This window comes from Astyanax mexicanus, chromosome 8 (genome assembly GCF_023375975.1).
Source record: "Astyanax mexicanus isolate ESR-SI-001 chromosome 8, AstMex3_surface, whole genome shotgun sequence".
Classification (NCBI taxonomy): domain Eukaryota; kingdom Metazoa; phylum Chordata; class Actinopteri; order Characiformes; family Acestrorhamphidae; genus Astyanax; species Astyanax mexicanus.
In genome coordinates this window covers 27988945-28016714 of record NC_064415.1, presented here as the reverse complement: position 1 = coordinate 28016714, position 27770 = coordinate 27988945, and the positions used below count along the sequence as shown (strand labels likewise).

Here is a 27770-nt window from a genome sequence, read left to right as displayed (position 1 = left end):
ACAACCTTGACTCATTGGCATCACACAAAAGTGTAAAGGCAGTTAATAATGCTAAAAAATATTATACAAAAAAAAAATACAAAGCCAGATTATAATAAACTCTCATTAGCATAACTTTAACCTGATAGGCTATTAAAAGTGTAGTACATGAACATGCACTAATATTGTGCTTCCTTTGTACTTTTACCTTTAAATATACACAAAAGTGTAGCACGTTTTTTTAACTATTTAGGTCTGAATAAAAAAATGGAATAATGATATATTTTTTAGCAAATTTATAACTAAATTTACTATAATTTTTCCCTTGTGGTCAAATGAAGGGCAATCATGTGCTTGCGATGTTGGTTGTATATGATGTATATTTGTCCTATTATTGTGTCTATTTTAGGCTGTTGGATTGTATTGTATAAAAAATTAATACACAACAGGGTAGCAGGGTTTAACAGGGTAGCACAACTCGACACAACACCGGAGTTGCCTTGCATGTTTCCTCACCTCTCCTCAAACCAGCAGCGCCACTAGTGTCTGTGTGTCTCCTGCACTAACTGACTACAGGCGGACTGATGCAGTGAAGATGCTGAACTCTGTTACAGTTGATCCCGCTAGGAGAAGTGAGAGTGACTGGCAGGGTCTGGTCAGCGAGGTGAGTGATTTAAAGCGCTCAGAGCGGCGACACGGCGCTGTTTAGAGTTAACATATGGTACAGTATCACACCCAACAGACAGCTCCTAATGATGCCTTAACTTTTACACAGCTTAGGCCTGAATACAGCATGCTGTGCTGCTGTAACTATCAACAGAAAATCATATAAGTTTTGCTACAGTGGTTCTTTCAAATGCTAAAAAAAATTATATTTATGTGTGTGTGTGTGTGTGTGTGTGTGTGTGCGCGCGTGCGTGTGCATATATGTCTCCAACATTTTATTACAAATCGACACGTTTTTGTTTGATCTGTCAAAAGAAAATAAAAATATATTTTCCTGCATGAATTGAATGAAACTTTTTTTAATGCGACAGTCTGTATGTTTTGAGAATTTGGGGATTTAGAGACCTCTCTGGTGAAAATGTGTAATTGCACTGTGTATATATTGTAATTGCGTGTATATATTGTAAGTGTTGTCCCTTTGTCCGTCATTTTAACAGAAATAAACTAGTTTAAATTGGAACACTAACTCAAATGAACTATATTTAGTTTGGTCTGTCTTTAAAAAAAATATATATATATTTTCCTGCAATAATATATATATTTTCCTTTACTAAATCAAATTGGGTCGCACCAAACTGCTGATGGTGCTGATGTAACATTTAAATCACATTGTTAATATTTTTCTAAATAAATTAATGTGCTGAATTTAAGTATTTGAGTGTTTTAGTGTATATTATTTTGTTTATTTATGAAATACTGTCGAAATGTGAAGGGCAATTACATTAATTGTTATTATAAATATATTAGACCAGGGGTCTCAAACTCATTTTTGCCGAGGGCCACATTGGCATATTGGCTGTCCTCTGAGGGCCAGATGTAACTTAAATAAATATAAGAAAATGTAACCAGATGTAATACAAAATGAATGTAATTACTCCTTAATGTTAAATAACTCTCAATATACTATTTATTCAATCAAATATTACAGTTGCATGGAAAAATGGTTGCTTGTTGCTCTATTAACATAAATCCTTTTAATTTATAAGTTATATTAACTTTGATCAAAACGTTTGATACTGAAATAAGGCTTAATAAATATAAAATCAAAAATTGTGAGCTGTGACAGATTTAGCATTTCCTCAGATTTAGCAGTTCCTCATCCAACCACTAGTCGGAGCTGCAGCTGCAGCACCACAAGCCCGCAGTCTTTGCTTAGTCAGAGCTACAGCCCAGCCACGGGCTACAGGGCTCAGCTGAGCCAGTCTGGGGCGTTTTTAAAAATTTGTAAGTTCTTCTGTGTATGAAATAAAATAACCCCACTAACCGGATAATACAGCTCTCTACAGTTCATCTTTCAGCCCAAGCAGCTAACAGCAGCAGTTTAGAGCAGCGTCACGGAGGCACTGCTCGGATTACATTATAAACAGGTCAGTTAGCGCGCTGCTAACCTCAGGATGTTTATAACTACGGAGTTTAGTGGACACACCACGGCTGCAAGGTTAGACTGTTGAAGGCTACTGAAGACTATTAAAGCAGGCAACGCAGCGTAAGCAAAAAAAAAAAAAAAAAAACACACACACACACCAAAATACAAGTTAAGATAAAATATGAAAACGAACATAATAAAGCATAAATAATTAAATTGAATTGCGGGCCAGATGTATGTTTATTTTGTTAACCCGTGAGGGGCCGTATGAAACCGCGTCGCGGGCCGCATGTGGCCCGCGGGCCGCTACTTTGAGACCCCTGTATTAGACATTGCAGGGATGGGCACGCCAGGACACTGATACCATTATTTAGAATATTTTGTCTCCTCCACACTACTGCTTTCTTAAGGAATGCTGCTTTAAGCAGTTAGGTTACAGTATCAGTAAGTGAGTAAGTGAGTTTAACAAATATATATTATATCTTTTAATGGGACAATCATATCAAATCATATCAAAATTAATCTTTGATATTTTTGCTGTCTAATGAAAACTTTTTTTAGTTTACTACATAATTTTAACTAACGATTTATTATACATTTGATTTATTTTACAATTTTCCTGAAAATATTATAATTATAGGAACATTTCATGCCACTGATATAATGAAAATACAATAGAATGCATTTCTTTTGAACAAAGTTTACATATTGGCTCATTCATGGTAATGAGTTCATATTGTGTATAATGACAGGTCTACTCTAGTCTCTTCAACTTTTAGTTTTCTAAAATACACTTTTGTCATTTCTAATACAGGAGATAAATGTTGCATTACAGATCATCAGATTGACTTATTAAAACATATCATATTTGTGACAGATATTGTCTAAAGCATTTAACATCCAGGACATCCTGGAGCCTTTACATAATTCAGAAAGGCCTTACTTAAGCAGTCTACCAAGAACAAGAAACAGGTTCAGTCTTATCTCTGCCTCTTTAGACAAAGCTCAATATTTACTTTTCCAGGAGTGCCAAAATTTAAGGCCCTGATAAAACATTCCCTGTAGTTATTTAGTGCTCGTTATGAGGAAGAACAGCAGGTTCCTCACAGACATTGGGATTCTTTAAAGAGCTTGGGGCAAGGTGCACCCAGCTAAACAAACTGTCTTGTTCTTTATATCCGCAGTTCCTGATATGCAAACGTAAGCTGGAGAGCAAGAAGGAGGCTCTTCTGATTCTGTCCAAAGAGCTGGACACATGCCAGCAGGAGAGAGACCAGTACAAGCTGATGGCCAATCAGCTCCGTGAGCGACATCAAGGATTAAAGAAAAAATACAGGGAACTTATTGTGGGTCCTATAAGAACATAAATCTTGCAGCTTGTATAGTTTTATACAGTACTTGGTCTATAAATGGTATTTAACAGAAAACATGTAACAGTAAAGTTATGATCAACAACCCTGCTTTTGAAAAAAGGCTAAATTCACCATAACTTGATTAATAAGTTAATACAATACTTCTAAACTCAGTCATTAGGTGGATTAGGTAGTGATTAGGCTGCATGATGGTTCCTTCCCAGAAGCAGGATTGGTGTCCCTTGCGTAAAAAAAATGATTAAATGTATAACATTTCTAGAATTGTACTGTTGAGACTTTGGCTGTTGTTTTTTTTTTTTTTGTTAATGTATTAGGATGGGGATCCTACACTGCCACCAGAGAAACGTAATCAGGTGGGTTAATATTAGCCGCAATGATGGCTCAGCAGTTTTGATGGCAGGGTTGTGGGTTCAATATACGGGTTTGGCAATCAGCTGCGGTTGAGCCCCTGAGCAAGTCCATTAACCCCAAGTCCCTTAATTCCCACTGCCCTTAGACACTGCAGTGATGGTTGCCCTCTGATCTAGGCATGTGTGCTTACCTTATGCCACTGTGTGTTTTCACTGTGTATGTGTTATCTTGATTTGTATGCTCATTAAACACAGTAAAGCAGATTTTAAATTAAATAACATACACTTCCACTCTAACAATATTTTACTCTTTCTCTCTAAGGTAAATCTGGCTCAGCTGTTGAGGGATTCGCGGGAGAGGAGTAAGCAGTTGGCAGATGAGGTGAAGGAGCTGACTCAGAGACTAACTGAGGCTCAGGGAGACAACAAGGTAGAATTACACCCCCACACACATAGACAGACAGAGACAGCTTCATAAAGTTTCTGCTCATTTTTTACCCTTCTCTCCTCCTTACCTGCAGCTTTTGAGAATGACCATCACTAAACAGAGGCTTGGGGATGATGAAGTTGGGGTTCGGCATTTCCCAGCTCATGAGCGTGAGGATTTGGTCAGGCAGCTGGAGGAGGCGGGACTGCAGGTAAAGTGATGATGTCTATAAGCATGGAGTCAGTGGAATCAAACTCTTTGTAGAATGCAGAACATATCTCCTTTGATACTTAAAAATATTTATTTTATACATTTCTGTTTAATGTGGAACCGACATAATGTGCAGTACAAAATATAAATCAAACTTTTGTAGTAATTGTTCCTTTAACAACTGTAGAATAATTTTGAAAATAGTATGGACTACTACTTCAGTTTAAGATACAGCTACTGCACTTTATTGGCACACCACAAGACCCCTCATCAAACTGTGTAACAATGCATTGACACTGGTAGACATCACTCAGATCGGCTCAGTTTGTCTTTTGTTGGTGTGTTTGAGGCTCCTGTTGTTGTCATGTGTGGTAGTATATCAGCATGGTCAGTTAGCATGCATAGTTATGGGAAACACAACTATTGCATTTACAGTGTAGAAGTATTAATTCTGACAAAACAACAGTTTTTATTCTATTACATTTTATGTATTTTATTATGTACCACTCAAAAGTTTGGTTTTCAAACAATGTTTTTTTTTTCTTCAGTATTTTAAAATGTTTTGCATTGTAAATTAATTCTAAAGTCATCCAAACTATGAAGACAAACATATGGAATTATTTAGTGAAAAACAAAGTGTTAAACCAAACAGAATGTTTTAGATTTAAATTCTTCAAAGTAGCACCTCTTGCTTAGATGACCAAGTTGCACATCTTTCAGTTTAGAGCTGTGCCTTGTCAAGAATTAATTACGTGAATTTCTTGTCTCTTAATGTGTTTGAGAGCATCAGTTGTAAAGTTGTGAAGAGGCAGAGTTGGTAAATAGTGAATAGCCCAGTATGAGTAATGTTCTAATCAATTTTATGGCAAGAACTACTCAACTAGGTAAAGGAAAAACATTCTTTATAAAATGAAGGTCAGTTAGTTTGAAAAATAACTTTAAAAGTATCCTCAAGTGCAGTCACAAGGACCATCAAAAACGTTATGATAAACTGTCTTTCATCAGAACAGTAAGAAGGAGTAAGAGTTAACTCTATTGCACAAAATATGTTCATCAGATTTACCAAATGCTACAAATGCTTCACAGAGTATTTTGGTTTGTTTAACACTAAGTTACTACTTGGTTCCTTATGTGTTCCTTCTTAGTCTGGATGACTTCAGCAACTCCTGGTACAAACAGCCGTCATCTCACGCCTCGACTACTGCAATGCCCTACTAACTGGCCTCCCGGCCTGCGTAGTAAAACCACCCCAAATGATCCAGAATGCAGCAGCACGTCTGGTCTTCAACCAGCCAAAACGGGCACATGTCACCCCGCTGCTCATTGAGCTCCATTGGCTCAGTTGATGCTCGCATCAAATTCAAGCTCTTACAATCGCCTACAAGGTGATGACAGAACAGGCTCCTTCCTACCTGCACTCGCTCCTGAAGGCTTACGCTACCTCCCGGCCGCTGCGCTCCTCCAATGAACGTCGCCTCGCTTTGCCAAACAAACATTCACACAAAGCAATCCAGACTGTTCTCATACAGAGTTCCCTAATGGTGGAACAAACTACCTTCCACTACCAGATCAGGAGAATCTCTCACTATCTTTAATAAACTCCTGAAGACAGAGCTCTTCAAAGAGCACTTACTCTCCTAACACCTCTAACACACTAACTACTTCTAACCTCATTTCCTTCTTCCCCTCCTTCACTCCTCTATCCTTTGACCTCCTTTAAGCCCTATCTAAAGATTTTTTTAACTTTAAACTTCTATTACTTTTGTGCTTGATTATTGTAAGTCGCTTTGGATAAAAGCGTCTGCCTAATGTAATGTAATTTACAATGTAGGAAAAAAAAATTGAATGAGAGGGTGTGTCCAAACTTGACTGGTACTGTATATTAAAATGATTGATCCACCAACTATCAGTCACCAGTTAGATGAAATCCAGAGTGAAAGAGAGAGTTATATAACATTTTTTGCACTACTGTGCAATAAAAATAAATCATAGCATTATTTACTTTAACAAATTAAACTGAAAGTGTACACAATTGTAATGCCACCTTCTGCTCCTGTTTTAGAGAGCAGAGCTGGAGTACAATCTGAAGGTGGTGAGTGATGAGCTAGAGGATGTGAAGGCTGAAAGAACTGTGTTCCAGGAGAAAGCTGACCGCCTCAACCTGGAGCTTAATCATATACTGGGTGGTCGGGGTAAACGCATTATTGATGTGGACGCACTTTGCATGGAGAATAGGTAAGAATAGGAGGCTGTTTTTAAGTAATGCCTTGGACTAATCCATTGAAAGAAAAAATATAGTCTTAACTGTGGTTTTCTGTGATTTAGATTTAGAATGTAGTTTTAGGCCACAATTTATTATTGTGTGCTTGTGTGTCTGGTTTTGTTAAATTTGCTAAACCCTTTAATATATTTTTTATAAACAAAATAAACCACTTTCTTTATTTGACAGGACCTATTTTTAGACACAGTTTATATCCTCAATTTTCTGTCAATCTGTATGCTAGACCTATATAAAACTATATAACTATATAAAATATAGTTTCATATATAACTATATGAAACTACATTTGTGAATAGTAAATACATTGTTTTAGTTCTCAGTTGACAACATATAGTTCTGGTACTTAGATATTAAAGAGAGATTTACAAATTAGAGTTTTTTACTTGTTGTTTGTAGGATGCAGTTTAGGACAATGGCCTTTCAAAAGTAAACGATGACCAGTGTATACTATATGTCCAAATATTTGCAAACACCCCTAGTGTGCAATGTATTAAGCTACTTTTTAATGCACCAATTGCTGATACAGATTTGCAAATGCACTTACGCAGTTTATACTAGTGTTTAAAAAAACAAACAAAAAAAAGAAATCGCCAACATAAAATTACATTTTTCCTGCCAAATCTGGTATATCTTAAATTTTGGATTATTGATTAATCAAGTTGTGTTTGACATGTTTCAATCTCTAAATTTTATGTGTGAAGTTATCAACACACTATTTTTGTGCACCATGTGACCAATAATTTCTATTTTGCCATTTTGAATTTTCCTTTTTTTAAATGTAAAACCTTTTTAAACCTTTTTAAAATGATAAAACCTTTGTAAAAAATCTTTATGTTTTAACTTCAGGTATTTGCATGAGAGGCTCAAACAAGTCCAAGAAGAAGTCAGTCTCTTGAAGACCAACATAATGAAATACAAGGTATAAGTTTGTCTTATATATAACATCTGTTTTCTTTTTTAAAGTTTGTGATTTCCTGGCTTAGTAATGCAAAACCTGTACATTTCGGATATCTGTTCACATGTGGGTGTTTCTCTGCAGACTGCCCTGGATAGGAGAAAGAACGTTAAAACAAGTGGCACCTCTAACAGTGGTGCACTTACTGGAGTTCTGTCTGCCAAACAAGGTAAAGTAGAAGCAGTTTGAACGCGAGTAGGCAAATGCAAATGTGATCTGCAAATGTGAAAAAAAATAAATAAATATATATATATATTTTTTTTTTCTATTAAAAGATTAAGAATATTGTCTCTCTGATTTCAAATCTTACAAAGCCAGAAGTAAAACATGATAGAAGTCTGTGTAACAAGAAGATATTTTGAGAAACTCTTGGACTGTTACTCGTGATTTATTTATCATGTGAGTAGTAATTGGAGTTACTTATTTAATTATTTATTTATTAAATATGCACAAATGCGGAGACAATGCTTGAAAGAACCAACACCAAAATAATTAAAATGTCTGTTTTATTGTCAACAAAAGAACAATTAGGCATGTGCTAGTCTAAAATCAGAAATAAAATTCAATAAAAAAGATAGTAACTAGATATTAACTTTAAAATGTTCATATGAAATTGCTCTGACCTATTGCTCTCTCTTGTTTTGTCTGTCTTCTATCATCTTCTACACACACAAACACACACAAACCACATTTACTGCAGTTGAAGATTTACTGTTTGATGACGGCAGATGCAGTCTTCCAGCCACACCTCAGTCTATCTCTGACTTGAAGTCTCTGGCCACAGCCCTGCTGGAAACTATTCATGAAAAGAACCTGATTATTCAACATCAACGCCAGACCAACAGGTGTGTGCACATATGTATTTTTTAACTTTATTTTCTTTTAAAACTTGTTCCTCTCTGGTTTATTCATTGTTGGTTTATTTATTTCCTTCCCATACTAACCCTGTATCTGAATTTCGTGATGAATGGACCAATGAAAATAATAAAAAATAACCTGCAATAAATTAAAATCATTTTACATTAACTTACATTGAAATTAGTATGGGAAATTAGTATTCCATCTCCTGTAAACTTAATATTTTGAAGATACATGTTTTTTTTTTTAGGACAGTGAGCACATACTCTAGATATTTTAGTAGATTCCCTGTTTTAACACATCCCCTGCAACTCTAAAAAGACTTGTTTAATCAACTTGTTAGTTATTAGCACTATAATATCTGATCTGAACTGAGAAGAAACCTTGGGTTTACAGTAAAATAGTAGTAAAATAGCGACATCTTGTGGTATAGAACAGAAATGTATTTTGGTGATTTATTAAAGCTCACCTTCCGCGAAAATCCGATTTTTCTTGTTTTTTTTGTGGAATACAGTAGGTCTCTCCGAGTTGAATGTGTACACCTGCACATTAAACTGTTTTGCAGCCCCCATTGTCTGCAGGAGCTAAGCAAAGAAATCCCCCCTCCCCCCCTCCGAAAAACGGGTGAATTTTGAATTATCTTTCTGCCTACGTAGGCAGAAACTCACAGACCAGCCCACCTTGGCTCGAGAAACTCCCAGAGGCGGAGCTGAAGCGACGCAACATCACCGCTCATCAGTTAGGAGGTGGGAGGCAGTGAGCGGCAGAGCGGTGGAGGGGCGTCGCAGTGCTCCTAGCCAATCAGAGGAGAGATATTTGCATGCTGTTTGCATGTATGAATATTCATGAGCAAAGCTGGAATCCGGTCATTTTGGACACACCCCTAAAACAGTCCATTAAAAAAGAGCTATACAGAGACACCTGAGCACTTTTTTTTTACAAAAACGGCTCACATGTCATTCATTCATACTAGAGACCACAACTAGACATTTTAAAATGAAAGAAAAAACGACGGAAGGTGAGCTTTAACAAATTGAATCATATTTATTTATATAGCGGTTTCTACAACTGATGTTGAGCTAAAGTTGCTTTAATGTGGTGGCAAACTCCTGAATGGGGCTAAAACCATGTGAATGAACCTAACAGTATACTTTATTGCCCATTAATTATATGAATGTTTAAATAAAAAAAATATTGATGCTATTTTTCAGTCACAAAAACAGCACTTTTACACTGCATTGATTTGTCTCTCCTCTCAAAATGTTCTCCTACATGCTATTCATTAAATATTATAGCTCAGAAAAAGGCCCTTTCTTCATACTCTTCAAGTATGATACAGTGTATTTTATTATTGGTTTTAACTGTTTTGAACTTTGCACAGGTATACAATTATATTCCTAATAAAAATGTAAAAATGAGATTAAATGTGTATGATCCTTAACCAGAATCAGGCTTTCTTTGTCTGATTCGCACAGCTCTGGTAACTAAATGGGCTACTCTGATGTTTTTAATACAGGATTCTGGGGAACCGAGTGGAGGAGCTGGAGAGAAAGCTGAAGACGCTGGAAGTATCTGGGCTTTGGAGTCTGCCAGGTGTGTATGTTCAGTAAATATGTTGGGTAAATGTTTGTGAATGGTCTACAGTTATTTGTGTTTTACACTCGTTGCATTACAATGGATTTTTACTAACCAACACCAAATCCAAACATATTAATCTGCCTGGATACATTTCAGGATTCTCATTACTTGCTTTGTGTAAACAGCTGTATATGTAAGTGGTATGAAGTGTTTTGTATGGTTTCATTCTCATTACCACCTTTTAACATGGTCACTTCCTAGGAAAAAACAAATACAGTATTTAAATTATAGTACTGTCTTATGTAACAGTTTTGGAACCCTTGGCCAAATCACACATTAGACTTTTGTTTAGCTTCTGTAGATAATTAAACTTTAAATACTCTGTTTTTGTAAAATCATAATGCACAGTTATTTTGTCTATAATAGCATGAAAAACAATTAAAGGTCAAAATCATCACTGTTGGCTGTGCACAAGTTTTGGCACCCTAAGAAATGCAGAAGCTCTTGATTTCAGAGTGTGATTAGTTAATCAGGCCTGAGGTATTTCACTAATTGTAATTGGGAATTGTCTACTAAATCATATATCCAAGATTAATGAATTTCCTGACTATACTGCATCACAAGAACACATCGCTAACTGTGATTTCATTCAAAGTGGCTGTTACAGTCTTGACTCATCCTAAAGGTGTCCAAACTTTTGCACAGGCCATAATGATGATTTTTCATTTGTGTTCATTTTGCTTTTACAAGTTATTATTATTAAAGACAAAGTATTGCAGCCTATAATTTGTTGAAATATTGTCTTATATTAGATTAGCTACAAAGGCTACATGTTTACATGATTTCAATTAAAAAAAAAATGACAGAATGTGTCATTCATTCAAGGGTGTCCAAATGTGTTGCATAAGATAAGTTCCTATGAGTTAGCTAAGCCCATTATTAGGCATTCATATGCATTCAGCCTGTGTTCAGTTGTCTCAGTTCCTGCATGTCAGTCTTTCTGTAAGAAAAAAGCAGGTCAGACGCAGCATTTATAATATATTTTCTCTCCTTTTCCCTGCTGCCTTGTGAAGGCCTGACCTACAACGTATCGCTGGGATTAAGGAGTATGTTTCTGCCCCTCTGGCTCTTTCTCCATGCCCTCCATTTTGTAGCATCAGCAGGAGTTTGGGTGGCTGCCCACAAACCTGCCCTCATTTTTTCAGTCATAATAACCAATTCCTGTAAACACCCCATACTGATGTGATGTTTGTGTGTGTGTGTGTGTGTGTGTGTGTGTGTGTGTGTGTGTCTACAGCTCACATATATACTGTACTTTTCACAAAAGTGGAATAAAAGCGGAATAAGGCGCACTATCAACGTCTATTTTCATACATAAGGCATTTTAAGGCACATTATGCGACTTTGTGGCAAGACCTGTAAAGCTAAGCTATGTAAACAAAACTGTAATCCTTAAAAAAGTTAAACAAGCACTGGACATTAATCTACACAGATTTCATTAATCTTCACACATTAATCTAGCCATATTTTCATTTTAATTCAGCAGGTCTTTGCTGGGTGGTGAGACCTGTATAGCTAAGCTAAGTGAACAAAACTGTAATTCTTAAAAAAAATAAATAAATAAAGTCAAATGAGCGCTGGATGTTAATCTACACATATTTCTCTCCTGAAAACTCTCCTGTTTTTTTGAGTGAGTATAGCGCTTCTGTTTACCTACAGTAAGCTTAGTTTTCCAGATTTTCAATAAGGCATTAGCAGCTTCCTGCTAACGCTAGCCGCAGTCAGCGGGTAAATGAAAGAGCTACACTGAGGAACCCTAAGTGTTCTGGTAAGCCAGGGGCCAGGGCGCTATCAGCTAAAAGATTTTAAGTGCGGCTTATAGTGTGAAAAATACTGTAAAATATTTTTTTATTAATCACAACAATAGTCTGTGAATAATCATGAATAAAATCATGATACGTTTTTTTAAGTGATTTAGAAGGAGTGATCAGTCTTAAGTAAGAGTAAGCATGTGAAAAGGCTACAGCAGTACCGGAGAGAGTTGTCTGCTCCACCCACTCCTCCACAGACACACTTGGATTGCCAGGCTGAGGACACTGAACCTACCCGAACGAATGCAAGACATTTCAATAACTTTTAACACGGCAAGCTACGTTATAACATAACATGAAATAAAGCAGTATAACATAAACCAGTGTTTCACCAGTGTTTTCCGTTGCCAAGATAGCAATACGCCAGAAATTCAGCTGAACATACCTAATTTCTACAACACCACACCCATCCGCATAGATATATTCATAAGCATCTTTGCTATTTAAGCGACAAAGGCTCAAGGTGTACAAACAGACAGTTGGAGGGGTGTAAGATAGCAATGAGCTTTACAAACACCTTAGGCAGGGTGTAAGATAGGACCCATAATGTGTAGCTGATTTAGAATGATGAAGAATAGCTCAGTTTTCAACCTTTTTTGGGTACCTGTGTCTTGGTTGGAGAAACAGGGAGTACGGCTAAATAATTGGGCTAAACAGTTTTATTGATTCATTGACGGTCGTAAGGCACAGAGAGTGACATGTTCAGTGGTGTGTTAAGAATGGATGTTCTGTGGATTCATTCATTCATGCATCATTTGTCAATGTTGTCAAAATGCTCCAACTATTTCCAATAATGTGAGATGAATGACAGAGTTTAAAAAGTACAGGCGTTTTAGCATAAATAAAAGAAAAAAAGCACGTCTGGCTTTAAAAATGAAAAGCCCTAGCTTAAAGAATACAGGCCAATCGGATCCAATCGGATCTCAAATCAGATCTTTTGAAATGATTGTCATTTGCTAATGATCAGATTGTACAGTATTTGCATGTCCTGCTATTACAAACATATCTGCATTGATTGAAGTGGTACATGGTTGGTGTCAGTAACTAACCTTTGCTGCTTTTCTTGGGTTGGAGCCCTTGGATTTGATGAGGTTGTTGTTTGTTGTGTTGTGAGTGACACAAAATACACACTGAAACCTGAATAGAGCAGACAATGCATCCAGACTGAGACGTGTCTGTACAAATTTGAATGTAATCACATTTTAAACCACCTCAAAATGTGAAAAAGTGGATTTTGTGTGCTTTCTGGTTGTTCAGACTGTCAAAAATTAATCTGGAAACAATGTAGACATTCAAAAAATCAGATCTGGGCTGGCAGTCTGAATATAACAGCCTTACAGACCTACTAAACCTTGCACTTAGAAGGTGAGTTAAATCAGGTGTGCTTGAGCAGGAAAAACAGAACCTCCTGCTTTAAATTATAACTTCCAATTTCATTAGATATTATTTATAAACATAGAATTGAGAGTTATTTAATTTTATCTTTGTTTTTTTTTTTTTTACCCATTTTCTTATCAGTTTTAAAGGCCAGTTACCCAGATCCTGAATACTAACAAAGCCCCCAACACTGTCCAACAAGTCTCTGACAGATGTGAAACCAGCCACTGCCTCATTTTTGAACTTCCACTGATGTAACATTACTCTGTGGTCAGATTTATCTGAGAAAATGCAGCACCAATACATCAGCTAACAGATGCCTGTGCTGTCCAACATCACACCAACTAACTTGTTGCAGTGGTGGAAATGCCTTAAAATCAGTCATGAAAAGCTGCATCCACATAGTCTATTCCATTTTGTATTTTTAAATATGCTAAAAAGTCATATTCCTCTTTCGTATATAACTGATTTTATATACTAACCTACATATTTGATTCACAGAAGGCCATATGCTGGATATGATTTATAATCTTAGCACAGATCCGAGACTAGCCCTATGGTCTCGATCCAGAAGAGGGCAGTGTGGGACTTTCACTCAAAATAAGTGTGCTGCACTGAGGCCCAGTGAAGCTGGCCTGTCGTAAGACTGTCATTCTACCACCATAAAGCTGACAAGCATCCATTACAGAAAATGATTGCCCACATTACAAACACATTTGGGGAATGTGGTGTTATTAGTGGAATTTGTAGACGAGACAGAGAGGGGCTCACGACTCACTCTATGAAAGTAAATGTGGGGGGGAGCAAGTGGCCTTGCCTTGTGAAGGCGGACAGCTACTAGCCCATAATACCAGGGAGAGAACAGAAGGAAAGATTGACCACAGGTGCACTAGCTTTAAGTTTTTATATGGTCTGTCGTTTTCACAGAGTGTCCCAGCGATTGAAGCTGCTCATGGTTGACTTAAGGCCTCGCAAAGGAGCTGAAACCCCACTGTGTTGTTGTGCTTCTTGTGAGCATAAACCTGCCTGTAGTGTAGAAAGAGTCGTCGTATGTCAGCCGAGGCAAATTCTCCGCCGTAAAACTGTGCATCATTTGTTCCCCAGTCACTTCTTCTTCCCCTGCCACTGTCTCTTTGGATGACAGCATGCGTTTGCAGGTTGTGCTGGCGACAACTGCCTGATAGACTTGGAGTCATGTCAAAATACACATGTGCTCAGACAGGTGTCTACCCATCACCCCCTGTACTTTTTGCTTTCTATGGATACAAAAGACAGGCAGGTGTACATTTGCATGGAGCCGTGCAGGTACTGTTCAGAAGTGTGATTGAAAGAAAAAAAAAAGGTTGTGCTTATTTTATTTCTTCCTGTTAATTGTCAAGAGCAGCAGTCTGTTGTAGCTCAAATATCTGGGATGTGTGTTTTTTTATGTGTGTGTGTGAGAGAGAGAGAAAAAGAGGGAGACAAAATGCGGTGTCCATTCTGCTTTTTGTATCTGCACGTGGGAGAGAATGACAGACACTAAGAAACAGACAGAGAGAGAACGGATGGATGGGCAGCTGCCAGGTGGGTATAGCCACTCATCCATCTATCCTGCTTTGCACAGCAGGCCGTGCCAAGCCTCCACCCTGCTCTGCATACCGAATTAGCCCAAGTTTTTAATTGGTTCTGAGACGCGTCTCCATATCACATCAGTGACCTTTTCAAACCAAGAGAGCTGAACATAGCATCACTCTTTCACCACTGCAAGATATTTGAGTGTGTGCGTGTGTGTGCTTAGGGGGTGCTGTTTTTGTTTCTCTGTGAGGACCACAGTAATTATACAATTGCATGAAGAAAATAGATGGCAGGTGGCGCTTTCTTAGATTTTGAATAGGTTCCGGTTTACTGTTAGTATGGTTAAAGTTAAAATTAAGACAAATATATGTATATTAAGCAAAGAAATCTACCAATGGGGTAAGCAAAATTTTCTTAGTAAGAGTTCTTACCAAACGCAATGGCTCAAAGTCTCAAAATGAGTGAAGTAACACCTAATTCAAGCAAAAAAGTCACTGTTCTTGGACACAAGAATCAGAATAACTTGATTGCTGCTTGATTGTGCTTATTTTGAGTTCAAATTACTTAAAATAAGGTACAAATTCTAAGTAAGAATGATTAAGATAATTATCCCTAAAATAAGCAAAATAAAGTAACACTTAAAATGCTTAGTAAGACAAAAAGGCTTATCAGAGAAGAAAATAAGATTTATTGCCTTAAATTTAGAAAATTTCACTTGCTAAGATTTAGTTTTTTGCAGTGTAACTAAATTTAGGGCATCGTATGTTTTCAGAAAGGGGGCAGGTGCAGCAATTAATTATTATTGTCCAATCCTTAATTCTTCTGTGAAGAAGAGCTAAAATTAGCTTTTAATACCTTTTATTTTATTATATTTTTCCGTTCCACCCTAAGTGCTGCAGCCTCTGCCATCTGTTGCACAATTTAATGTGGAACAGAAAAGTTATCTGTTAACTGGCTAGCTCTGAGATGAACTACAAGGGATTAAAAATTTAATCGACACATTAAACTATGGTAATATAGTGGTTATCATAATTTTTAGGTGATTGTGCCGCCATCTTGCCAATGATTTCTCATAGCCCTCTGTTGTGAGTGTGCCTCTGAAAATCTCTGTTTGAAGGGTCATGTAGCCCTAACACTTCCCCCAAACCCCTCCAGTCTAACAAGAATTGGGACACCCTACCCCTAGGCTTTGACGTGCACAACTGAGGGATAGGGCTAAGGGGTAGGACCAAGGGGTGAATTAAACTGGGCCTTAATATTATTATGGCTGTGGTTAATTTAAGGTTTATATCAGGGTTAGGTTTAATGGCCCATATTTAAAAAGACTTTCAGAATAGTAATGCTAATCTGGTGTAAGGTTTATTAGATCTGTACTTTTACTTTATAAATTAGTCCCATTGTAAGTATGGTTAAGGTTAGGGTAAGGTTTCTTCGGATTAGGTTACCTGGGTATAGAATGGTGTTAGGTTTAATATTAGTATGGTAAGGGTTATATTTGGGCTTCTTATGTGTATCTATAACTTAGGTGTGGCAATGAAGTTGGATGTACTTGAAATTTTGTGCATTTATTACTCATTAACTGTTAGTTAACTTTTGAGTTAAACCAAACTCTCAACTGAAGGTATATGACCTGCATTTTGTTTTTTAAATATTCTCTTAGTCTTTCATTTCTTCATTGATTGTAATTTATCTGCCAAAGCTCTGACAATCTTTTCTTTGGTAATCTTTTGGCAAATGTAAACACTGGAGTACTCATCCAGCTTACAGTCAAACAAAAATGGTAACTTGCTCTTCAAACCTACAACACCAAGATCAGAGAATTAAGCATAAAAAAACAAATAAATACATAAGAAAAGGAAGCCTGGGGGAATGGCTACACACTGATGATGGGCGAGGAGGGGCAAGCACAAAGTACGAATAGATGGTGTCAAGAGCCAATGGGAAATGTGATGGGTTCAGTCAATGTCACATAATCAAATCAATTCGCCTTAATACAGAATGTGGCAAAAAATGATCTTAACACTATTTGATGCACTAGTTGTGTAAATGATCCCACATTTTGTAGTTTTTAATACATGTTAATGTATAATTTCGTTAAGAAATACAGTTAGGTTTTATAATGCACCGAATGTCCCAATATGTTAACTAAATATATATATATAGAAATATTTGCTGTTGAACTGTTGCATTAAGGTATGTCTGAAATAAACAGGCTTGCTAGACCTCCTTTTTAGTGCAGTTGTTCAGAATATGGGAGTCACCAACTGACTGTCTCACTGGTGACTATTACTCAGTAATGCATTTGTGCATCTGTGTGTGACACCGGCTGTCCTTTTACAGTTTAGATGTAATTTGGCACAGCATTTCTGCGGTCTGTGACTGTGTGTCAGTCATCTTTTTGTTGTTTTGTTTTGTTTCATACCCTGGCGCTCCCAGGAACCTGCCTTTTGAGATCATTCTGACAGTGTTAACATGTAAGCAGTGGCGGCTGCTGTTTTTGATGGCACAAGCATATAGTGCAAATTCCCCTGTGAGTAGCATATGGCTTTAGCCTGTGATGCATACAGCTAGCACTAATGAAGACAGATGAGAGGGGAGCTGCAGCCACTTCTTCTGAGTGTGTATGTGTGTGTGGATAGCATGCTCCAGTTCATATGAATGCCTCTTAACGGTGTCTGACTCTTAGACTTTGGGTTAAAAGTGCTTTTACATAGTGCAGTCTGTATTTTTATGTTTTTTTTTTTTTTTTTTTTTTTTTTTTTTTTTTTTTTGGAATTTCATTTTCTATACCACTTTTCAAGGAAACTTCTGACATCCAGGTTTGTTTTGAGGTTTTGCTGGGTTTGGAAGTATCAGAATACAACTACTGGGAATATGTATTCAGAATATTAAATTTCTCTATCTGTATTGAGTCTACATTTTGAGTTCAAAACACAGGTCCTATTTACATGTTACAGAGAACACATTTAAAATAGCTTGCCACTAAATACAAAACATACAATATGTCGAAGATCACCATGAATGACCATCTATGAACTATTTTAAAAACAGGATCAAATACCGGTATAAGACATGCTTTAAAGATTTGCAAACTAATATTATCTGTTATTTATCTGTGTTACTGAGCTCTATTAAGCATTATACTGATAAATGACTGCTTATAATTTTTTTCATTTTTATGGAACTTTACTAAAGCATGAGTAGACTGATAAATCAGTGTGCTGATCAGTTATTTATGTCAGTGTTACTGAACCCTACAAAAGCATGAGTAGACTGATAAATCACTGTGCTGATCAGTTATTTATCTCAGAGTTAGTAAGCTCTACTACAGCATGAGTAATTGATAAAACTATGTGCTGATCAGTTATTTATCTCAGTGTTACTGAGCTCTACTTAAGCATAAGTAGACTGATAATTAATTTGCTGATCAGTTATTTATCTCAGTGTTACTAAACTAAACTAAAGTATGAATAGGCCAGTACATCACTGTAATGTTCAGTTATTCATCTCAGTGTTACTTAACTAAACTAATGTATGAGTAGACTGATAGATAACTGTGCTGATCAGTTATTTATCTCAGTGTTACTGAACTCTACTAAAGCATGAGTAGACCGATAAATTCTAAACTCTATTCTTAGAAGTGAACAATGATTTTTGTAAAGAAATCATACATGCTTAAGACATTTTAATATATAGTTTTGTTTTTTAGAGTGCAAACTATTTGACAATAGTGTATATATTTCCTATATGTTCCTGACACACACGGTTAGTGTGTATTGTGTATTGTGTATTAGACACATCCTTTCTCCATTACATCTTGTCGTCTCCGTGACCCTTCCCAGCCCCCCTCAGTCATTAAAAGCCATTTCATGGTGCTGGTGTGTTAGCAGTCTTAATGAAACGGCGAGATAACACTGTCTTTCCCTCTTGGTCATGGTGTCCAGCAGGAGGCAGGGATGCCATTACTCTGAGAGAAAGTCAGCGTGCCACCCCTCCTGTCTCTCTCGGCCTTCCCCTGCAACCTGTGCCCGCTGACTCCAGCAGTGCTCGGCCCCCCACAGGTTAGTGAGTGTAATTGTGTGTAACCGAAACCGCCATTCCCTAATCGTGCCCTCAGCACTGAGCTTAAGTGCCATAATTAGCTTGATCGCTGGCTGCAGCCCACCTTGCACGCCTCCCTGCTAGCCCACCTCTGCTTCTTGCACACTCTCATCGTCTTGGTGGCTAAACTGCCAATCCTCCTCAAATGCCGTGGCATTTTGCAAATGCTAGCGAATTCTTGCCCGCTGACATTCACCAACTTTTGGGGGCATTTTTTTTGCATAAGAGGCAGCCCCATAAATATGGATGCCAGGCCATACTGTGAGCTGTGTTTCTCTTCCCTCCACTTCCTCAAGAAGGCTGCGTGCAGCGTTTAACCTTTTGCTTGCGTGCTCCCAAATATGGGTCAGTAATCCAGCAGAATGGGTGTTGAGGATTTAGGCGTGGAGGCAGAAGCTGTTCCCCCTCAGCATGCTCTCGTCTCCGCCTGGATGGCTTTACATTAGAGTGCTATTTTTAATATGCTGTCATGAAAGCGCTCCAGTCAGGAAATGATTCAGAAAATATTGTTTTTTTTTTTACTGCCACTGCAAGCCAAATTATTTGTGGAGGCTAATTACGCTTCTGTCAGTTCAAATCAAGTGCTTTTATTGCCTTTTCTCAATATCGCTTGTATACATTGGGAAGAGATGGTGTTATTTAGGTCTGTGGTGCAACAGAATGCAGCTAAACATTATACAGGGTTACATGTAACGCCTACACAAAAGTGTACATACAAGACAGTTAAAACAGGACAGCAAATAACTCAAGATATTTCACATTGTGTCTGGTTTCATGCATTGCTGCATTTCAAGCATGCAATACATTCCAAAAAAAGTTGGAACAGTAAAGCTATGAAGTGAATTTTGTGCCAAACGTTTTTTATGCAAAAAAAGTAAAATCCGCAATCCAAATATTAATAATCAAAAGGAAAAAGTGTATGTTACAAATTCAAAAGAGGAACAAATATAGCAAATATATATATATTTTTTATAATAGTTGGCTAATTTATTATTCTTTGCAGTTGCTTGAAAATGATTTCAGTTTGGATTTTGACATTGGTCTTTGCTTTCATTTTTGTGTCTGTGAATTTGTGGATTTTGCTGCTAAAGACTTTTTACTTCTGGAATCTTTTCTTTGCTTTTGCTTCAGTTTTTTGCTTCTGAGTTTTGACACAGTTTTCACAGCTGGTAGGGTCTTAGAAGAAGGCGTTCTCCTTGAATCTCCATTGGATTTTGGAATGACCGGTTCCCTGGGGACCCTGAACCCTCGCCACACCCCTACCAACATCATCAATTCTCCACACATTCTCAGCATAGGTTGCACTAAGATATTAATGTACTTTTTCGTATTAATGTTGCATTACATAAATGTACTGACACAACCCTTTACTATCAGGTTTGTAGATAACTTTCGACTGAAGCTCAAAGCATCCACTTCTTTCAAAAAGTTTAATAATAAATTATCAAATACTTTCCATTTTTTTGAGATTGGAATAGATTTGATGTTACATATTTTTGTACCCTATCATAATTATAATCACAAGTTGACATGACCTTTAAAAAAAAGTTTTAATACATTTAAAAAATTTTTTTTTTTTTCACCTCATTACTATTTTTTGAAATATTTTGAGCTCATGCTGTTTGTAATGAAATCAAAGTAATGAAAAGTCAAAGGAGAAATTCGGTGTGAAATGGACTTGGTGTAGTGAAACATAATGACGAGTACAAACATTTGTTAAATAGCCCACCTCTGTTCACCCACTGCATTTTGAAATACAGCGCTTTTTGCAGATGCTCCCAACAGGCTTACAATGTTAGCGATAGAGGCATAGCATGTAATTTAAAATAACACTGTAAACAGCAGCATTGGTGTTTAGGCAGCATATAAGTAAAAAGGTTTACAATGGTTAAAATATTAATTTGCAGTGTTGTTTTTTAACCCCTAAATCTTAGTCTTAGTCTGTAAGTGTGCCTAAACTTCAGTTCAGTATCTTGATCTTACTGAAAAACTACAAATCTGGCCTTTTTGATCATTTTAGAGCACAAATTCCAAGCAGTATTTATGTATTAAAATGTGTATAACTTATAAAAATCAAACAAAACTAATTTAAAGAGTTTTCCAAACTCTTGTATGCAACAGCAGACATATAGAACTGTCTGAGTTTAGTCAGACTCTCTTCTGCAGACCACTGTGTGTCTTCTTCAGGTCTGTGCTAAGGGAGAAGCTGTGCTGTCCTTTCAAATAGGCCTGAATATGAGTTTTTGAAAGCATTCCATTGCTGCCACATTGCACTCATTAGCCGACAGGGCACCTCTCCATTAGCATGGCGCTAACACAATGACCATTAATCTTCTTTGTCCCCCTGACTGGTTCAGATGACAGGACAGGAAGTGGAGGGATATCATCATGGGAACAGGACACAGCTGGCGATGACAGCTTCCTGAACGTGTGGCCGGGCTCCCGCCCCAGTCCAGATGGAGGTGGAGACAAGGTGGAGACACCTGTCACCTCTGAGCAAGAGGAAGAGATAGTCTCTGGTGGGCCGGAAATCATGAGGCAGGCGCAGGAGCAGCCAGGTGCTGAAATAGAGGCCTGTCGTCGAGTTGATCCTGATGCGGAGCTGAGGAACATCACAGAGCCGGGCCCTATCGTGGAGCAGCGTCCTGTGGTGGAGGAAGGAGAGGTTGTAGAAGGGGACAGCAGCTTGAATGTGGAGGAAGGTGAAGATGCTGCAATGTCATTGGTTTCTCCTCTTTCTTACTGCTCGGATGATGCTCCAAGTCTAGGTTTAACGCGCATCTTCTCTTATGCTGATGAACGAAACTTGTCTGAGGGCCTTAGCTGCCACAGCTTTGAAGAACTGTCCAGTGCAACTACTAATCCTGCAGATACTCTGTTAGAAAAGGTCTCAAGCTCTGCTTCTGTTGCCAAAGAGTCCATCCAGCCAAACCATTCACCTTGCTTACAGGAGTGGAACTTGGACCATCAATCAAAAAAGATTGATAGCTGCCATAATGAAAGTGTGGCTTAAACACTCTTTTTTCCATACATTAATTAAGCATAGCATCTTCAAAATGTGGCTTTTCAATTCTTGTTTCACCAATTGGCACAGGTTGAACTGTGTGATTTAATAGGGCAGCATCAAATCATAAGTGCTTCTTAAAAAAAAGTGACCTCAATTTGGTGGAGTAGACGAGAGGAAATTTGGACCATAGTTAAAAAGTGTGTTAAAGTAGGTGTATTAAATGAGCTACTCCTCTTGGGGTTGGTTTCCAGGACATGGATTAAGCCTGGTCTTGGACTGAATTGCAGTGCCAGTTGTGGATTGCCATTGGCAGTTCTTTCTAGTCTAGGATTAGCCTTAATCTGTGTCTGGGGAAACCGACCCTAATGATTGTTGTGTTTGTGGGCTTTAGTTTTATGCTTCTCAGTTCTTTTGGCAGTCCCTGACCTACTTTATAATTTATTTCTATTCTATTAGTTGTATTATTATTATTATATTCCCTTTATATAGTTGAGTACATTTTAAGTTCAGCTGAGTTCACAAGCAGTTACTCATTAATTTGAAAGGATTCATATTGTCCTCAGTGGAATGCTACTTCCTTGCAGGTATTTTAAAATGAAACATGTGCTTTACATACTGCATTTCAGTGTTGCATGTGTTTACAGTGTACATCTACTGTAGTTAGACTTGTTACTTGAGGTCAGCAGTATCCACCATTCAGAACAATCCAAGAAAACCTTCTTTGACATTAATTACATAAAATTTCTGTTAGAACATCATAAAGTCAAATTACTGTTTCCTGCTGTTGTATATGCTTACACATGAATCTCTTCATAATCTAATTTTCTCTCATAATACTGTACTAGTGCAACTCAAAAAAATTTAATATCATTGTAAAGTTACTTTATTTCAGTAATTCAGTTCAAAACGTGAAAAATATATATTATATAGATGTATTACACAAAAAGTGATATTTTATCTGTTTATTTATTTTATTGTTAATGATTATGGCTTACAACCAATAAAAACTTAAAAATCAGTTTCTTTTGGCAGTGTGCCAAGTCCTGCTGGAAAATGTAATTGGCACCTCCATAAAAGTTGTCAGCAGACGGAAGAATGAAGTGCTTTACTGCACTGACTTTGTATTTAATTAAACACAGTGGACCAACACCAGCAGATGACATGTCTCTCCAAACAATCACTGATCATCAAACTGCAAACTAAAACAATTATGCAATAAATAAACCTAAAGCTTCACAGTAAATAATAGACTACTTTTAAGACAGAACAGCCCTATTATCACGATATGGATTTTTAATATCATGATATTTCTGTGTCACGATATATTGTATACGATATAATATTGCCCACTCCTAGTCTGGAGGAAGAGTGGAGAGAGACACAGTCCAAGCTGCTTGAGATCTAGAGTGAAGTTTTACATCACAATCAGTGATTGTTTGGAGAGCAATAGAGAGACACTGATTTTTTTTTTTTTTTTGGCTGTACGCCTTAATCATCAACAATAAAATAAATGCTTAAAATAGTTCACTCTATGTGTAATACATCTATATATTATATGACTTTAATATTTTGAACTGAATTACTAAAATAAAGTAACTTTTTCAATAATATTTCATTTTTTTGAGATGCACTAGTATTTCATCTGTTGTATCAATTGCATTCTGAATCACGCTATGCTGATGACATTACACTGCTACTCATGTGATGTCTAAAGGGTGGGAGTTAGAACTTAACTTATTATATCTATATTTTAACTGGGAAAATCCACTACACAAAGCTTTGCTTGTGCATGTGTGTGCCTTATATCCCATAAAACAGACTTTCTCCTTCGATGTAATAGGCTGATGGTTCCTCTGCCTTTCTGGCTCTTGTTATAAGAGTCAGGTCAGATAGATTGTATAGGATGTGTAAATAAACTTGATACTGTATATAAACTGTACATAGTGTGTTTTTTACACATTTGAACACTGTATAACTGTATAATTATTGTTGTCAAAGTGGGTTGAGATCATGACTAATGTTAGATCTATCTTCTGTGTTGGCAGTAGTAATAAAACTGGCCAACACTCTGGTCAGTTGTTACTCAATCCAGTGCAGAAGCAGCTGAAGAGTAAAGAGAAGTTCTGATAGAATCAATCAGCGACATTTGTCAATCAGCCACGTATTTCATTTACAAACAGAATGCCCACAATTTAACAGCTCAGACTGTCTGTTCAGAACAGCACCCCTTTCTACTGGAAAAGCAGAAGAACACCCATATATGGACACTCATTAAGACACATTATCAAAATGTCTTTATTTAGAAGGCATAAAATAATGATTTATTTCAAGAATAGGCACCCAATCTGGCACTTTATCATTTTTCCCCCACAAGAAGGGATGCCAGAATACCCGATTTTCTCTTTTTTACCATTCTAGAGGGCACTTAAGTGATGCCCCCTCCTTGAGTTCACCAATGGCACCATTAATGTATGAATGTATGAAGCAGGTGTTGATATCTGAGAGAAGTCAGGTCAAGAAGTATTTGAATACTTGACAGTTTATTTTTAAACTACATATTTCCTCCATTTTCATTGGCTCATGAATAATTGGACACTTGACTGATAAGCAGTTTCATGGCCAGGTGTGGTCTGTTCCTTCATTATATCATAACAAATTAAGCTGTCCAAAAAGATGTTGATGCAAGCGAAGGAAGCCATCATTATGCTGAAAAAACTATACAAACCCATCAAAAAAGCAGAAACTTTAGGAGTGCGATCAGGAAGTTCGTTCATTTTTCATTTAAAAAACTGGAAAGCTCAACAATGGTGAAAGGACCACAGAAGATGAGAGCCATGGTAGACAAACATTTTTTTCTTTACTAAGTGAACAAAACATCTTCACATAGTCGTCAAAAAAAAAAAGAATGAATAAAGTCTACAATTAGGAGATTCTATACTTTTGCCTTCATGATTTGTTTTAAGTACATAAGTGTTTACTTCAAGGTGCAAATCACTGGCAATATTTTAAAAATGAAACGGTATATAATATTGATCGAAAGTCTGTTTAATTCATAATTAATTCATTTTGGACAGATAAAACCAAAGAAGACTACATGATCCAGTGCATAACTCATAATCTGTTAAACATGGTGGAGGTTAGTGTCATTACATGGGGATATATGCAGTGTTGTGCGTGAAGGAGTTCAAAAGAACGTGTTTATTGAACACGCTCATTTTTTCGTGAACGCTGAACTGAATGCAACACATTTTTTTAATAAAGAACTTGAACGTGAATTAGTTTACATTATGTGTCATGAACGTTGGAATTTGTTTTCCACTGAAAACTGAGTGACATCTGTTTTCTCTTTTGAAAAGCAACGAGAGAAAGTTCCTCCCTCTTGTATTCTCGCTGGTGCTGCTTAAACCATGTATCACCAGACAGAAATGGTTTTGACATTGTGTGCGCAATGCATACTGGCTAGTTAATAACATACTGGCTAGTTAATAACATGCTGGCTAGTTAATAACATGCTGGCTAGTTAATAACATACTGGCTAGTTAATAACATACTGTCTAGTTAATAACATGCTGGCTAGTTAATAACATGCTGGCTAGTTAATAACATACTGGCTAGTTAATAACATGCTGGCTAGTTAATAACATGCTGGCTAGTGTCAGGGCCAGACAGGAATGAGACTGGTGCAGATACAATAAAATAACTTTTATTAAAGTTATAGAGTAGACAGGGGTAGTCAACAGAAACAGGGTCAGTACCAAAAATGCACAGTGTAGAGAAACCATACCATAACCGGAGGACAGTCCAGAGTTCATACACGGATAGGCAGTATCACAGGGTAGGCAAAAATCAAAGTCGGTAGAAAACAAAAACAAGATCATACACGGAGAATAGCAAGGGCAAGAGAAACGCTTTGTATTGTAGGATTTACCAAACAGATACTCGGCGAGGTGTGAGCGTGAGCATGGTCCTTAAATACACTGAGTAATCAGTACTCGGGACTTCCTGGTGGCGTCATGTGACGTGTCATGTGATCGGGAGTGTGTGTTGTGTCATGGAGTGGTGCGTTCTGGGTATTGTAGTTGTTACTGTGAGAATCGCAGATAGAGCTGGATGTGGGAGACACAGACGTGCTTTCAGCACCAGACATGACAGTACCCTCCCCCTGAGGAACCGGAGCGGAGGCAGAACGGGGCCGACCCCGGCGACGACCACCCGGCGGACAGGGAGTACCGGCGGGAGGTGCAGGTGTCGGAGTGGAGGTGCCAGACAGACGGGGCTCACCAGAGCGAGAAACCCGACGAGTTGGAGCAGAGGAGGTCGGAGGACGCTTGGGACATCCACGGGGCCTAGGAGCAGGCTTACCAGGAAAACGAGCATGAAACTCCACGAGCAAGGCAGGGTCCAGCACGTCTTTGGCAGCCACCCAACAACGCTCCTCCGGACCATACCCCTCCCAATCGATAAGGTATTGGAGCACACCCCCACGTCTGCGTGAATCCAGCACCTCCCGGACAGCATACGTGGACGACCCCTCCCCCTCCACAGCCGCGGGTGGAACATCAGCCGGTGCAGCGTCAGCGAGCGGACCCGGGACCATAGGCTTGAGGAGAGATACATGAAAAGAATTATTAATACGATACTGAGGGGGTAACTCCACCTTGTAAGTAACTTCATTAATACGTGACAAAATCTTAAGAGGACCAATAAACTTAGGCAGGAGTTTTCTACAACTACCCTCAAACCTAAAGTCCCGGGTAGAAAGCCACACCCGATCTCCTGGTTGGTAGTCTGGGCTGTCACCACGGTGCTTGTCAGCACGCTCCTTGTACACACGCAGTACCTCAGAGACTTTACGATGCGTGTCTTCCCACACCTGCTCACTGCGCTTCATCCATTCATCCACAGCCGGCACATCAGTGGACACCGCTGTCCAGGGAGCTAGAGGAGGCTGAAAACCCAGAACACACTGAAAGGGGGTGAGGCCAGAGGTAGTATTAACTAGGGAGTTTTGTGCAATTTCAGCCCAAACGAGGTATTGTGACCAATCAGTGGGATGTTTGAAGCAGTATGTGCGGAGGAATTTCCCGAGTTCCTGATTAACCCTCTCACATTGACCATTACATGTAGGGTGGAAACCAGAAGTGAGACTGACATGTACACCGAGATGTTCAAAAAATGCCTTCCACACACGAGAGGTAAATTGAGGACCACGGTCAGACAAAATATCTTCGGGGATACCAAAGTGTCTAAATACATGCATATAAATAGCTTGAGCAGTTTGGAAGGCAGTAGGCAGAGCTGGAAATGGAATAAATTTAACCCCTCTAGAGAAACGATCAACAACAGTGAGAACTGTAGTATAACCCTCAGATACAGGCAGATCAGTGAGAAAATCAACAGCAATATGCGACCAAGGTCTCTCAGGTACAGGGAGAGGTAGTAGCTTACCAGCTGGAAGGGTTTTAGGCGTTTTACATTGCGCACAAACAGAGCAGGAGGTAACGAATGAGTGAACATCAGCACGCATAGAATTCCACCAGTAACGGGCAGAGAGTAATTGTAACGTGCGTGTGACACCAGGATGACCAGAGGTTAAAGCGGAATGAGCCCAGGTGATGAGCCTGTCTCGAAACTGGACGGGTACGAACGTTTTACCCTGAGGACAGTCCTCAGAATCGGGCTGATTAGCGTTACTTTGGCGAATCTGATCGTCTAACTCCCATTGAATGGCTGCGATCTGAACAGAGGGAGGAAGAA

At 38.0% G+C, this 27770-nt stretch overlaps 1 protein-coding gene across 2 annotated transcripts; it reads left to right on the top strand.

Moving 5' to 3' along the window:
- Positions 1–458: 458 nt before the first annotated feature.
- Positions 459–23943, top strand: ccdc149a (coiled-coil domain containing 149a). 2 transcript variants are annotated; one of them, XM_022685527.2, is made up of 12 exons: positions 459–643; positions 3256–3417; positions 3759–3797; positions 4117–4224; positions 4316–4432; positions 6494–6666; positions 7559–7631; positions 7752–7836; positions 8368–8512; positions 10042–10118; positions 18853–18966; positions 21364–23943. In XM_022685527.2, the coding sequence occupies exons 1-12, from the start codon at positions 575–577 to the stop codon at positions 22017–22019; spliced, it is 1818 nt and encodes a 605-aa protein (XP_022541248.2). In that variant the 5' UTR covers positions 459–574; the 3' UTR covers positions 22020–23943. The 2 variants fall into 2 exon arrangements, with proteins under 2 accessions (XP_022541248.2, XP_007255244.3); XM_007255182.4 differs by lacking the exon at positions 18853–18966 and having other exon boundaries at positions 460–643.
- Positions 23944–27770: the final 3827 nt, after the last annotated feature.